At 51.0% G+C, this 14,623-nt stretch overlaps 1 protein-coding gene across 1 annotated transcript; it reads right to left on the bottom strand.

Annotated features, from left to right (window-relative positions):
* Nucleotides 1-10,600: 10,600 nt before the first annotated feature.
* On the bottom strand, nt 10,601-14,013 carry LOC103203018 (leukemia inhibitory factor-like). The gene is made up of 3 exons (XM_007947980.2): nt 13,995-14,013; nt 12,033-12,211; nt 10,601-11,011 (listed from the first exon to the last, which is right to left on the bottom strand). The coding sequence occupies exons 1-3, from the start codon at nt 14,011-14,013 to the stop codon at nt 10,601-10,603; spliced, it is 609 nt and encodes a 202-aa protein (XP_007946171.1).
* Nucleotides 14,014-14,623: the final 610 nt, after the last annotated feature.

The raw sequence follows: 14,623 nt of genomic DNA on the forward strand, positions 1-14,623 counted from the left end.
TGAGAGGAATCTACTTTCAACCACACTCTTCATGAAGGCACACTGGCCCTCCCTCGGTTTGTCCTGGCCACAGTGCTGCCAGCATAGCCACAATGCTGCTTTATGATCACAAAGAACCCAAATGGCACCTATAACTTATGTCAAGCCTCAAAGTGGAGTTAGGACTCCCACCACAGACCACAGTCTTCCACAACCTCACATGCTTTAGAATAGAGAAAATTAAGCTCCAATACAGTCAGTAGCCATGAAGTATTTTACAACCATAGAAACCTGTACTCTTTAAGAAAAAATGATTTTAGTCTTTGTGAATTCTCCATTCTCTGGAAGAGTTTCCTCAATTTGCACATTGTTTATTAAACCATGCTGTTGTTGTTGGTAGAGTGCTGGTGCATAGCGCCTAAGGCATTTGACTGCTGACTACAGGGCTGGTGGTTCAAACCCACCAGCCACTCCTCAGAAAGAAGAATGGTCAATCTACTTCCGTAGTGATACCGCCTCAGAAACCCAAGGAGGGATTGCTGTGAGTCGGAATTGGCAATTAAATCATAGAGCAATCTAATAGTGTGCTATTCTTTTGAATCAATACATGAATATATTTTTAACAAGACCCAAGTACTGAAAAGCCTAAATTATCATGTAAATGTTTTACTTACATGACTGTCAAAAACTCAAGTAAAATTCATGAGACTTTGCAAAAAATAACTCTTGGCTAAAAGTTTTGATTATCAGTGTCTAAGGCGTTTGACTGCTAACCAGAAGGCTGGCAGTTCAAACCCACAAACCACTCCTCAGAAGGAAGGTTGGGCAATCTACTTCCATAGAGGTGTTGTTGTTATGTGCCAGTTGGACTTGACTCATAGCAACCCGTCCTTGGGTTTCCGAGGCAGTTATCACTGCCGAAGTAGTTTGCCCCATCTTTCTTCTGAGGAGTGGCTCCATAGAGGTACAGCCTCGGAAACCCAAGGAGGGGTCGCTCTGAGTTGGAATCCACTGGACAGCAGTGAGTTTGTTTTGTTTGTTGGGAGTTAAAGGAGCTCTGGGGGTCTGGTGGTTAAAGCATTCAGCTGCTAACCAAAAGGTCAGCTGTTCAAAACCATTAGCCACTCCACAGGAGAACGATGAGGCAGTCTGCTTCAGTGAAGATTTATAGCTTGAGAACCCTATGGGGCAGTTCAACTCTATCCTACAGGGTCTCTTAAGCATTGGAGTTGACCCAATGGCAGTGGGTAGAATTAAACTACTCCTTAGCCTGGGATTGGATCAAAAACTACAAAATAAGACAGGCAATCATTTGAAAGCACAAGCTGCTTCAACAACTAGTTAAATTTATGTATGATTTTAAAAAAAGTTTTTATGCATTATTGTTGTTCAAGTTGGCTCCAACTCATTGTGAGCTGAAGTGTTACCAGGGTCCCTGTGACCCTGAGCAGGGGTCCTTGCCTTCTAGTAACAAAGAATCAAACAGGAGAGGCACGATGTACACACGAACCAAAGTTTATTCAAGAGACAGGAGAGGGGAGGGGCTCCCAAGGAGAGATGAAGAGGAGCTTCTGCCTACAATAGCCTCTGGTCTCTCACTGAGCAAAGGATTTCCTAAGGTTCATAAAGGGTTTTAGGCAGGACTAAGCCATCATCTTTATTCACAGAATAGCAAGGATTTCCAGGGAAAAGGTGGGGTTATGAATTTCTGGTTGCATGCAGGAAGATAACCAAGATAGATTCCACCACAAAGCTGTTGGACAAAGATGGAACCCATCGCAAAGGCTGCTGGGACTTATTCTGGGATGTTGAGCATGCGAGATGTCTCTGGACCCTGGTTCAAGTCCCTGCAAGGGATTTCTGTTCTTGAATGCCTCTGGTGGGAGGTCACTGTTGGTAAAGTTGAATGTTTCAGCGCAAGCTGTGCACCTGGTGAGGAACTTGAAGGACAACTTCAGAGGTTTATCAGCATTTTACAACTGGTCAAGCTTGTGGGGTCTTTTGAAATGTAATTTCTTATCTTGCCTAAGGGCTTGGCTCAGCAGCCAGCAACAAGAATTTTGTGATGGTCTGCACCTAAGCTTAAATTCCAAGGGGAGTGAGTCAGAGGCCTGTTTGACCTGGCTACCCAATTCCCTGCTTGTCCCAAGTGTACAACAGAACAAAACACTGCCCAGTTGTGTGTCGTCCTCACTCCTTGCTATGCTGGAACCCATCATGGCAGCCCCTGGGTCAATCCATCTTGTTGAGGGTCTTCCCCCTTCTTTGCTGAGCCTCTACTTTATGAAGCATGATATCCTTCTCCAGGGACTGGTCCCTTCTGACAACATGATCAAAGTACATGAGACAGGCTGGCCATTCTCGCTTCTAAAGAGCACTTCCAAGACAGATTTGTTCGTTATCTTGCAGTCCAAGGTGTTTTCGGGATTCTTTGCCAATACCACAAGTCAAATGCTTCAATTCTTCTGCAGTCTTTCTAGTTCATTGGAACTTTCACATGTAAATGTGTTTATTGAAAATACCACATCTCGGGTCAGGCCACCTTCATCTTCAAAGTGTTGCCTTTGCTTTTCAACACTTTAAAGAGGCCTTTTGCAGCAGATTTTTGCAATGTGCTACATTTGATTTCTTGACTGCTGCTTCCATGGGCGTTGATTGTGGATCCAAGTAAAATTAAATCGATGTTGTTAAAAACATGTGAAACTCAATGGAATACTATGCAACGCTAAAGAATAATGTAGAATCTGCAAAACACCGCATAACGTGGATGAACTTGGAGGACATTATGCTGAGCAAAATAAGTCAGTCACAAAAGGACAAATACTGTATTAGTCCGTTATTGTAAAAAGTTAAGGAAAGGTTTATATATTGGAGGACATTTTCTTTGTTGGTTACCAGGGGTGGGAGGGAAGGGAAGAGAATGCTGTTAGATAGATAGAGGATAAATATTGATTTGGGTGAAGAGAAGGGCAATGTACCAAATGTGAGTGAACAATATGGCAGCATTGAGGATGAGAAAGACATAGAGAGTTACATGGGCAGTACAGACAACAAATATGAACCCCTTTGCATATACAGTACTGAGTTGTCAGTGAAAGCAAACATGGGTATAGGGACGGATAGATGGGTGAACAAGCTAAACAATTAGTATGTCTAAATGGAGAGTGTATCCGAGATCATATATAGGGTTGGCAGACAATGGGCCTATAAGTTCATGTGAATGATCAGAATTCCCAGGTGTATAGTAGAGCTGACAAGGGGCAAGGTTATGGTCATTACTTGGTCACAGCCAGCTACCCAGAGGGACCGAGTAGTTGATCTTGCGGGCTTGGGACCATAGTCGCAGGGGACATCAAGCTCAATTGGCATAACATACTATACAAAACATTGTTCCACCTACTACTTTGGCGAGTAGCGACTGGGACCTTAAAAGCTAGGAAGCTGCCATCTAGATGCAAAAACGGGTCTCTCCTCGTCAAGAAGAAAGAAGAAAACCAAAATTAATGGAAAGAATCAGTCCTAGCGACTGGTACACCATCCGATCTGCAACCTATACAACTATGAGACCAGAAGAACTAGATGGTGCCCAGCTACCACTGCCATCCACTTGGAAGGGATGTAAGAGATCCTGCATAAAGAGGGAGAACAATGTGGAACAAAACTCAAAATCATTTGGAGGCAAAAAAAAAAAAAAAGTGGGGACCAGGTTTGCTGGTCCAATGGAGCCTGGTGTAACCACTGAGACTATGGCCCCTAGCTGCCCTTCAGGTCTGGAATTGAACCCACAACTGTGGTTTCCAGCCAAACAAGGTACAGGCATGTGAGTTAAACATTTACCTCAAGTAGACACACGCCCTGGAGAGAACAATCATGGGAGAAGGAAGGGCTGCTTATGCACAGGGAGATAGCTCAGGGTGCAGAAGAGTATGGAGGGATGGACACTGGGAGGAGGTAACTATGGGGAGGAAGTGGGAGGGGAGCTGCTGCATTGTAAATTTTGGTCAATGACATGAGACAAAGTATATGTGAACTGCTGTATGAAAAGTGAATTTACTCTGTAAATCTTCACCCAAATCCTAAAAAAAAAAAAAAAAAAAACATGTGAAACTGTTCACTACACTCATTACAGATTAGTGAGTAAACACAACTGTACTTACCTTGCTTGCTGGGTACTCTGTCCCTGTCAGAGATTGTAAGTTTGAAAACAGGCTTTGACTCTGTAGGACGGTGCTGTGGGGTTGGGAGAGAGAGGGATGACAACCATACCTCGAAGCAGAATCTTTGAAGTGGTGAAAACACATGAAAGTCTTCACTGGAGATTGCTAAATAAACACAAGGAAGCCTGTGCTTACCTAGCTGATTGGTAATCTGACACTGACAATTACTTTGCTTTGCAGTTCAGGTTGGATTTCCTACATGTTTTGACAACAGCAAGTTGCCCAGAGAATAGCAATCAAAATAATTTAAACATTGTAATGTTACTATTTGATAGTAACACATGGGAGAGAGTGTAAGGAGATATACAAATTGAAATTTAAAAAAAATTTTAAAATTTTAAAAATAAATAAAACACTGCCATCAAGTCGATTCCAACTCGTAGCAACCCCATTGGGTTTCCAAGGCTGTGAATCTTTATGAAAGGAGATTGCCTCACCTTCGTCCTGCAAAACAGCTGGTGGGTTTGAACCGCTGACCTTGTGGTTAGCATCCAAATGCCTTACCTGCTACGCCTTGGACAAGGTGTAGTAAATGTTAAGGAATTGTTACTAAAAACAAAATCTACTCTTAACCTCTGCACAAAAATTGAAGAGAAAGAAAATTTGTATTATTGGATAAGCATTAAACCAGAATGTAATGAATGCATCACGGGGAATCCTCTGATGTATCAGAATTGCCTCCATGGTGGTGAGTTGGTTTGGTTTGGTTTTGTTGCCCAAAGCCCTGGTGGAGGTGGAGGGAGGCTCTATCCCCACTGGGCCTTGGGAAGGGAGAGGAAACTGCAACCAGGGAAGAGAAAAGGGAAGAAGGTCTTGGGTAGCTGTGTGAGGAGGGGTGAGGAAAGGGAACGGAGACAGGCGAGCTGGTGGCCTGGCTTGTCCTGGGTTGCCTCTCCCCCATGTCATCCTCAGGCCTCTGTTGGTTGCCAGTTCAAACCCACCCAGCAGGGTCATAGAAGAGGCCTGGCAATCTACTTCTGTTAAGATTGCTTCCTTAAAGCTGACAGCCTTGGAAACCCCTCTGGGGCAGTTCTACTCTGTCCTCTAGGGGGCGCTGTGAGTCAAAATTGACTTCCTGGCAGTGGGTTTGGTTTGGGCTTTGCTTCTATAAAGATCACAGCCTTAAAAACTCTATGGGTCAGTTCTACTCTATCCTATAGGGTCGCTATGGGTCAGAATCGATTCTATGGCCATGGGTTTTTGTTTTATAGCCACGTCCTCTGCCATGTAACTCTTCTGTGTCCTTCTATTGTGGGGGATGTAGGGAGTAAAAGAATAGGGGGACGTGTCCCACCTTTTGCCCTGAGCTTGGTCATATGACGTGCTCTGGCCACTGGAATTAGGTAGAAGTGACAGTGCCAGGTCTTGGTTTCAGCTGTGGCCGTGAGAAAAACACACTTGGGCTAGTCCAGGTCCAAGGCCCCAATCAGTCCAGCCAAACACAGATACAGCAGTCAACAGCCACCATCTTCCTCCCGAGATGTGAGCTCAGGAAAGACCAGAATTGCTGGGCTGAGCCCAGCCTACACCTCTGGCTCCAGCACTAAATAGATGTCTAGTGCTTTAAGACATTAAGATGCTAAGTTTGGGGTGGTTTGTTACTCAGCATCGTTGTGGCAACAGCTAACCGCCCTATCAATCTTGCTCCAGAACCATCTTCTAGGACACTAAACGTTTTGCCCTCAAGCCAATTCTACCTCATGGTGACCCAACGTGTACAGTGGAACTGCACCCTTTCAGAAGCACATCTCCAGGCCTGTCTTCCCAGGCGTCACTGGGTGGTTCCAACCATCAACCTTTCAGCTGTGGTCGAGTGCCTAACCATGTGAGTCACCAAGTCCTCTAGAGCACTCAAACCAAAAACCAAACTCACTGCCATTGAGTTAGTGACCTTCACTGGGTTTCTGAGGCTATTAGAAAGAAGAAGGGCAGTCCTACTCTGACGCTGTGTGTCCTTGGACCACATTCTACACGTCTCTGGTCTAGTCCTTCATTGTACAGTTCCTACACCCCCACACTGTAACCTGTGAGCTTCTAGAAGTCCCAGCCTGTGTCCTAGTCATCTAAGGAACCTGTACACAGAGGCTGACACTTAAACAAGCGTCATGAATGAACAGGTAGATGACTCTTAGAAAAGCTGCCCAGATCCCCAAAATGAATTAGATGGATGAATCACGGCGGGGGGGACTCCCAGACCCAACCGCAGACCAAGCATGGTGGAGACATTTAAGGCCAATGCAGAGTCCCTGCGTCTGTGGCCATCCAACGAACCTGGCTCATTCCCCCAAGGAAAAGGGGTCCCAGCGGGCTGGGAAGAGGTAGCAGTGGAAGGGGGTCCATGTGGGGTGAGGCAGGAGGGAGGAGGAGCCCAGTGGAAGACCCCAGGGTCCTGCGTGAGTCTAAACAGCGGCCTGAACCTCTCTGTACTGCATGCTTGGCTGTTCTCTCTGCCAGCAATGGTGGTCAGCAGTCCATTCTTAAACATAAGAATCCTCAGTGGTGGGTCTGTTCTCTCTGAAGTTCCGTGTAAGGAAACGGGTATGAGATCTGGAGCTAAAGGGCTGTCGCTGGGCAAATCGCTTCATCTCCCTGAACCTGGGTTTCCTCCTCTGTTAAGTGGGGAAGAGACTCATGAGGTTAGTACGAGAGTTAAGTGAGGGCTTGGGGTGTGGGAGCAGACTGTGTAAGACATCAGATAATCCCCCCACTGTCGAGCAACTGTCCTGTCCTTAGCAGCACCCCATGATCCGGACACCACCCAGCTCGCTGGTTCGCCCTGCCCACCCCCACCCCAGCCCCTGCCGGTACCCCGGCCCGGTGGAGGCCTCCTCTCCCCATCTCCTGCCCCTTGCCCAGCAGAGCCCATCACCTGCGTGCCCAGGCAGAGATGGTCACAGCCCTCCAGCCCCGTCTCCCACAACAACACACTCGGAAGAGCGAATCAAAAACAGATTCTTTATTAATTTCTCTTTTTTCTTAAAAAACCAAAAAAAAGTATTCCTTCAGTATAAAAAATAAATATTTTAAATAGGACATTGAATAAATAAAAATCATCTGTCAGTATGAAACATTCCCACAGGGTACATTCATCAAACAGGAGTTTGTCACCCAAAGTGAAATCCTTTCCACTGGAAAGGGAGGATGAGGGACATCTAAGGACGAGGCCACACAGTGGATCCCACTGAGCTAGCAGTGTGCGTGGGAATCGGGGTGGGAGTGGGGGAATCGGAGACTATTTTAGGGTAAGAACATCTGTACCATTTGAAGGGTGGCACAAACAGTCTGCAATGTGCTGCTAACCCAAAGGTTGGTGGTTTGAACCCGCCCAGCAGCTTCATGGGAGATTCTGGCCATCTGCTTCCGTGAAAGATTGCAGCCAAGAAAACCATGGGAAGCAGTTGGACTCTGTAAGTCACGGGGCCGCCGTGAGTCGGGGGCCGACTGGCAGTCGCTGACAACAACATTCCCCTAACTCAATAACTTTCTATTCTTGTTTCACATTAGAACCTGGAGATTTGTTTGTTTTTTTTTTTTTTTTAAATTAAACAATCAACAACAAAACACTAATGCATAGGATGAACCCAGGACCAAGGAGATCAGAATCTCTGAACCATCTGAGGGGAAATGACTACGTCTCTCAATTCCGGGGCTCCAACCCCACCTGCTATGTCTATTGTGGAGGGCCAGCAAGCAGGGCTGGACTGCCCCTGTCGGAGATGTCGCACCAGGAGAGGCCACGGGAGCCGAAGGGAAGGAGGAAGAGGAGGAGGAGGAAGAGAGACAAGCAAACTTTTTGTTAAAAAAATAACAATAATAATTAAATTCTCCGTGATAGATTGAAAAGTGACTGTCCTACCCTCTCCTCTGCGGAAGAACGCCCTCTCCTCCTTAAAAGCATCTCTGGTCCAGCCACATGACCCAGGAAGCCAGGAGTAGGTCAGTCAACAGAAGAAAATAGAGAAGAACAGCTTCTTCTGCAAAGGCTCATGACTGAGGATGCCGTGCACAGGGGATGCTGATCTGCCAAGCTGGTTCTAGAAAGCGCACTGTCAATGGGGAGCAAGGGGCAGAATTGGGGCTGGAGCGAAGGGAGTGTGGGCAAGGGGAGAGTCAAGGGGTAAGAGAGGTCGGGCAGGTAGGCTGCCCAGGTGTGTCCCGCACAGGTATTTCCACAAGGTGATGAGAAGATGGGAGACTCAGCTGGCACAGGGCTCTGGAGTCACCAATTCTGGCTTCAGATGATGTTGGCTTTCTTGTTGCTCAGCTTGGAGTAGTTCAGCCAGCCTCGAGCTGCCCACTCCCAAAGTACAGAGATGCCAAGGGCAGCAGGCTGAGATCTGGACAGAGGTGACTGTGACCCATGAGCTCAGAGGTGAGTCCCCACATTCTAGTCTTGCCATGAGGACAGGTAACTCCTGGCCCCGGGCCCAGTCTCAGGGCTTGCCTGCTGCCTGCCGGCCAGCCTGTGGGCTTAGATAAAGTGCACAGAGAACGACAGAGAAAGGCGAAGTGTGTGCAAAGAATCATAATCTAGTCGACTGAACTGCTAGGACCACCGCCCGCCTGCTCAGGGTTTGAGAAGAAGCCAAAACACTCCTCTCAGCAGCTGCCCGGGCTCCCAGACTGCAGGGCGTTTCTAGACCTGCCTGACCCACAGCTCAAAGGAAAGGATCAGGTTCCCTGCCTCTGAGCCCAGACCCGGGTGGGGCCGTGAGGGAAGCGGGACAGGAGGGGACCACAGCTTCCTGCTCTGAGTCCGGAGGTCTCATGCCACCCTCTCCAGAGCAAGAGGCAGCGGCTCCCACACACAGCTCCAGCTCCCTGAGATCTGCTCAGCCAGGCCCTCGTGTCCTCGGCGGTGTTTGGGACGTCCAAGGAGCTTCCCAGTGCGTGCAGCATCTTTTGGGGGAGGGTGCGGGCTCAGGATAGCTCCGGGGACCCTCAACTGCTAGCTTACAGGCAGTGTGGGAACAAGACCTCTGCACAACTCCGAGGTCTGCCAGAAGAACCTCGGGTGAATAAGGGCCCCAGAGTCAAGCAACATGGTTGCCCTGGCAAACTGGTAGCCACTCCGCAAACTGCCCTGAGCCGACCGACTGTCCTTTCAAATGAGTCACATCTGGGGTGGTAGGGATGGAGCCAGGTGCCTCCATCCCTACGCCAGCCCTTCTCCGAGCTTCGCCCGTAAGGATTCTCCCACTTGTAACATCTTTGATGTCCAGGCCAGGTCCTGCTAAGGCCTGGCCCTGGCTCCCATGTAGAGAGCCATCTTATTATTACTATTGGCTAGGGAGCAAGGAAGGGAAACTAAGTTTGCCACTTAAAGCACCAATAAGTTAATATAAATAGGATATTATAATAAATAGATAACCATGCTGGGCCAGACACACAGTACTCTCAGACTCCAGGCTCCCCTGAGACCCTGACCTCAAATTCTGCTGTCCCCTTGCCTAGGGACAGAGACCACCTCTGGTACCCTCAAGTACCTTCCTGTGACCTCGCCAGGGCTCCGTAGCATCAGCTGTGAGCTGCCACTTAGAACCACCCCATTTCTGCCCTTATAGGCCCTTGCTCAGGAGAACTCTGGGTCTGTCTCAGAACCTCTTCATTTGACAACGCAACCTAACCTGTCCCTAGCCCACCCACCGCCACTAACCCCATTCCAGGTCCAGCACCAAACCCTTGCCGTCTCGGGCTGCAGGAAACCCCGTTGGGAAGAGGAAGGAGAACCTGGGAAGGCTTCTGCATCCTCCTTTCCAGGCCTGAAGGCAGATCTCCAAGTTGCCAAGAGCCTCAATGACAGTGATCTCCTTCTGGAACCTTCCACCCAACAGACCCTAAGCCTGAGCTCTCCAATCATTCTCACGAGAAGGCAGCATCCCATGCCAGACCTGCCTTCTCTCCCTTCCACACGCCACACTTCTAACGGCAAGGAGTCTTCTGGAATTCCAGCACCTTGCATCCTGACCAAACCTTCCAAGGTCTCCATAAGGAGTCTGCTGGGGCTGGACAATCACCCTGGCCTTCCTCTCTTGCCTCGTGGTCAGACCCCCTGAAGACGACTTGTTTGCTCACTGCCTGAAGCCACCCCCGGAGTCAGGTGGAGGCAGAGGCCCAGCTCACATGCCAATCACCATCCCAACGCCTCAGTGCCTGGCTGTTATCTTCCAGAGGAAGGGGTGCCACCTTCTAATTGGCACAGCAGGGACACCCTGCCTGTGGAAGTTTTGACCCTGTGTGGCTTCATCCCAGCCCACCATGGAGTGGAGTGGAATGGACTGGCAGGAAGCCCCTCAGGGTCTGCCAGTAATTTCCACTTGTGTTCAACAATGACCTCCTGCCATACTGTGAGAGCCCCCCACACCCAAGATCCCTCGGTTCACAGAACATTTCGAGAGCTCCTGCTAGAAGGCCTGGGCCAGCACCGCAATGACCTGCTTATACTTCCCCAGAAGCTGACAGCCCAGCTTCTTCTGCTGGAAGACGTCCTTGCCCGAGGTGTCGGGGCCATAGGACACGTCCACGTGGCCCACGTGGTACTTGTTGCACAGGCGGCAGTGCACGTTGCTGAGAAGCCCCCGCATGGTGTCCATGGTGGAGTTCAGCTTGTTGTGCAGGTTCTGGGCGCCTGGGTTGAGAACCTTCTGGTCCCGCGTGATGTTGCCCAGGGAGGCGCCAAGGTACGCGATGACACGGTACAGCTCCACCAGCTTGTCCTTCTCCGTGCCATCAGTGTGGAAGGGTGGGAAGTCTGTCACATTGGGGCCACACAGCTTGTCCAAGTTGCTGGGGAACGGCTCTCCCTGGGCCGTGTACTGAGGAGCAGAAGGCAGATGCAAGATGAGCAAGGAGGTAGGGATCAGTGTTCCAGCCCTGCCACCACCCAGACTGCCATAGCTCTTGGGCCTCAGTTTCCCCACTCCTTGCGGATCCAACTCCTTGCCCTGTAGGCATCTCAGGATCATCATGAGAGCCAGATGGTAACCTGGGTGTAAGTTCACTTGGTAAAGAACCAAGGTCTCTACCATACAAGGACTGTTCCCATTACTTATTATTGAAATTAGAAAAGAGCTCTGGTAGCAGAGTGGTTAAGGCATTGGGTTGCTAACCAAAAGGTCAGTGGTGAACCCACCAGCCACCATGTGGAAGAAAGATGAGGCAGCCTGCTTCCATATAGATTTACAGCCTTGGAAACCCAGTGTGTGTGTGTGTGTGTGGGGGGGTTGCTATGAATTGGAATTGGCTCAATGGTGGTGAGTTTGGTTTGGTTTGGTATTAGTATAAGGGTCCTCTGGGTGGTCAAACAGTTAATGTCCACCTAGAGGTGCTCCAGAAGAAGTAGGTCTGACAACCTACTTGCAAAAAATCAGCTATTGCCAACCCCACAGAGTAAAGGTCTACACCGACACACGTGGGGTCACAGAGAGTCCAAGGGATCCAACAACTACAAGTTTTGTTTCATTTTTCAATTCCCATCCCACCATCTCGTTCAATGTCATCTCTCTAAACGCCTCCCCACCTTTTCCCTCCTTTGTGGAATCCCGAAACCTGCAGTCCCTGTAACATTCTCACCCCAGCTCTGCTCAGACCTAACCCTGGGAAAGTTGATTCCAGCCTGGGCTGGCGGTAGGGTAGGAGGAAATCTGGGTGTGGTTTAACCAGCCCCCCTTCTTTCCTTCCAGCTGCAAAAAGAGATCCCCTCCCTGGCCAGCTCCCTCAGCCCAGGTCAGTACACCCCCTACTGACATCTGTAGGAATCCTGCCCACTCCTGCCCACCCCAGGCCCACCCCCTCCTTCCTTGGTCCCCGGTGGACGGGTGGGAGGGGCTAACTTACATAGAGAATAAAGAGGGCGTTGGAACTACCATTGAGCTGCACCAGCTGGTTCTTGATCTGGTTCATGAGGTTGCTGGGACATGGGTGACGAGTGGTGCAGATGGCCTTGTCAGGAGTGATGGGAAGGGGGCTCCCTGCCCCATGTTTCCAGTGCAGAACCAGCAGCAGTGACAGGATTCCTGGGAGCCGGCAGAAAGTCATCATGATCAGGACGGCGAGGATGGCAGTTCAAGTCTCAGGTCACACTGGACGTCCATCTACAGCTGTCTATCGCCACCTTCTCTGTCCCCCCCCCTCTGTCTCCCTGCCCCTGCTTCTGTCCGCCTGCTTGTATCTCCCTGCAGGACGCAAGCTGTTCCCAATTGGAACCTGGATCTAAGGTGACACCTGACCATCCCATGCTTTCCCTCAAGAAGGCAAAAGCCCCCTGGCCTCCTGGCCCTCTGACTTGAGAGTACCACTCACTCCCCCATCCTTCTAGGTTGGGAGGTGCCTATCTCCCCATCTGAGTTCCCATGGGGACCAATGAGAGGAGAATCCTCCACTGATCCCCTTCTCCCTCCCAAACCTGCCACCTGATTCTGGTTTCCCAGCCCAACTATCCCCTGATGTCCCATCTCCTGCATCTCTGTCCTTCCCCGAATGTGGCCAACTTCCCTCCCTTTGATGTTGTTGTTGTTAGTTGCCCTAGAGTCAATTCTGACTCACGGAGACCCATGCGTGCAGTGCACAGAGAACTGTGCTCCGTAGGGGCTCCAATGGCTGTCAGCTTTCAGAAACAGATTGCCAGGCCTGGCTTCCAAGGTGCCTCTGCTTGGATCTGAACCTCCAGCCTTTTGGCTAGTAGTCTAGTGCTTAACCAGGATTCCATACTTCCCTACCTAGGACCCTCAATTCCATCCTGATTCTGCAACTCTGCCCCTAATCCATCCTTAAGTCATTACTCAAAACTCCCTGTCTCCCAGCTCTGCTCAACTCCTCACTTCCATGTCTTCATACCCTTCCCTGTTGTCCTGTCTACCACCCCTGGCCCCAGGCCCTGGGTTAAGGCAGGGGAGTCCAAGGGTCCCACATCCCCAGCCCTTAGGGAGGGAGAGGAAACGGTGGAACCAGGACAGAGAGAAGGGGAAAGGTCGAAGGCGAAGGCGGCAGGGTGGGTGGGGAGGCAGGAAAGTGAAAGGTAACTGAAAAGCTGGGAGCTGCCTGGGCCTGTTCTGGGTCGCCCCTCCCTCCCGTCACCCGCAGGCCCCTTTCCAGCTGGCAAGAGAGGGGAGCAGCGGCTGGGGGCAGCCGGCCAGCGAGGCAGGAGCCAGCCGCCTGGATCCCCCTGCTGAATTGGAGGGCCAGCGGCAACCTCAAGGACGCACGCACACTTCCTTTGGGTCCCCTCTTGGTCCCAGCATCCCAGGCAGCGCCGAGGCCCCACGGTGGCCCGGAGGCCCCCACACCCCATCTCACCTAGCACAGACCGCACGCTTTCCAGCCGCTAGCAGATGGAGGCGGCACCTGCTCCTGTCCCAGGCCGGAGTTTGCAAGCTGCTCGGGCGGCCTGCGCCCCTCCCAGGGAGCAGCCCGGGACGCGGTTGGAAAGGAGAAATCGGAAAGAAAGAGGGAGGGTGAATCAGAAGGCAGAGAGAAAGAGAGGGAGAGAGAGCGTGCAGCTCGGAGAGCAGGGCAGCGAGGAGAAGGAGGAGGAGGAGGAGGAGCGGGAGGAAGGCAGTGGCGGCCTCCTCCCTCTGGCCAACCTGCCGGCTGGGCGCTGGATGCCCGGACCATGTGCTGCGCCCGCCCCGGCCGCCACCCAGCGCCTCCACCGGCCGCGGCCGCCTGGAGCAGCTACTTCCCCGGCGCTGGGCGGGCGCCCCAAGTGCCTTGTGTCAGCGGTGGGTGGGTGCTCCGCTAGTTCGCGCCAAGTGCCCGAGTTCAGCGGGCCTGGAAGCCGGAGCTGGCAAGTGGATTTACCTGAGGCCAAGAGCTTCATTATGGACTGGTCTGCGGAGGGCTTTGCAGGAGACCTTAGAAGACGGCACTTTTCAGAGGGTCATGCTCAAACGGGGAATTTGCCTCATTTATATACCGGAGCCTATGTTGTAAGACAGAAAAACAGCTATATTTAGCCGGGATCCCCGTCCAGGAAGTTGTTTGAGGTGCATCATAGGAAATTATGAATGGGAGAGAAAGTGAGAGTGAAGGGGGGGGCAGAGTGAGGGGGGAGGGGGAGGGCAGACTCCTTCCCTCTTCTAAGAATTTGATTGATAAAATTATAATGAAATCTTCAACCAAACGCCCTGTGGTTTTCCTGAGTGGCTTGCCCTCGGAGTTGTGTGAAGATGGGGAGGGAGGAGAGGCCCCCCCAACTCCTGGCTGAGTCAGCAGGGTCCCATGGGGATGGCAGCAGGCGCCCCAGATGGCCCTGACTCACCTGGGCAAGTGGAGGAGCTGGTACCTGCGGCCCCTGGGCAGGGGCTTTGGGGGGCAGTGGGGAGGAGGCGGGCTGGGCTGGGCTGAGAAGGAGGTTCCAGGAAGAGGGGCTGGGGCCCGGTGTGGACTTTAGACAGTAATAAAGCGGAACTGAACATGGGCACTGGAAG

This window comes from Orycteropus afer, unplaced genomic scaffold (assembly GCF_000298275.1).
Source record: "Orycteropus afer afer isolate SDZICR_OR568_19922 unplaced genomic scaffold, OryAfe1.0 scaffold00197, whole genome shotgun sequence".
NCBI classification, from domain to species: domain Eukaryota; kingdom Metazoa; phylum Chordata; class Mammalia; order Tubulidentata; family Orycteropodidae; genus Orycteropus; species Orycteropus afer.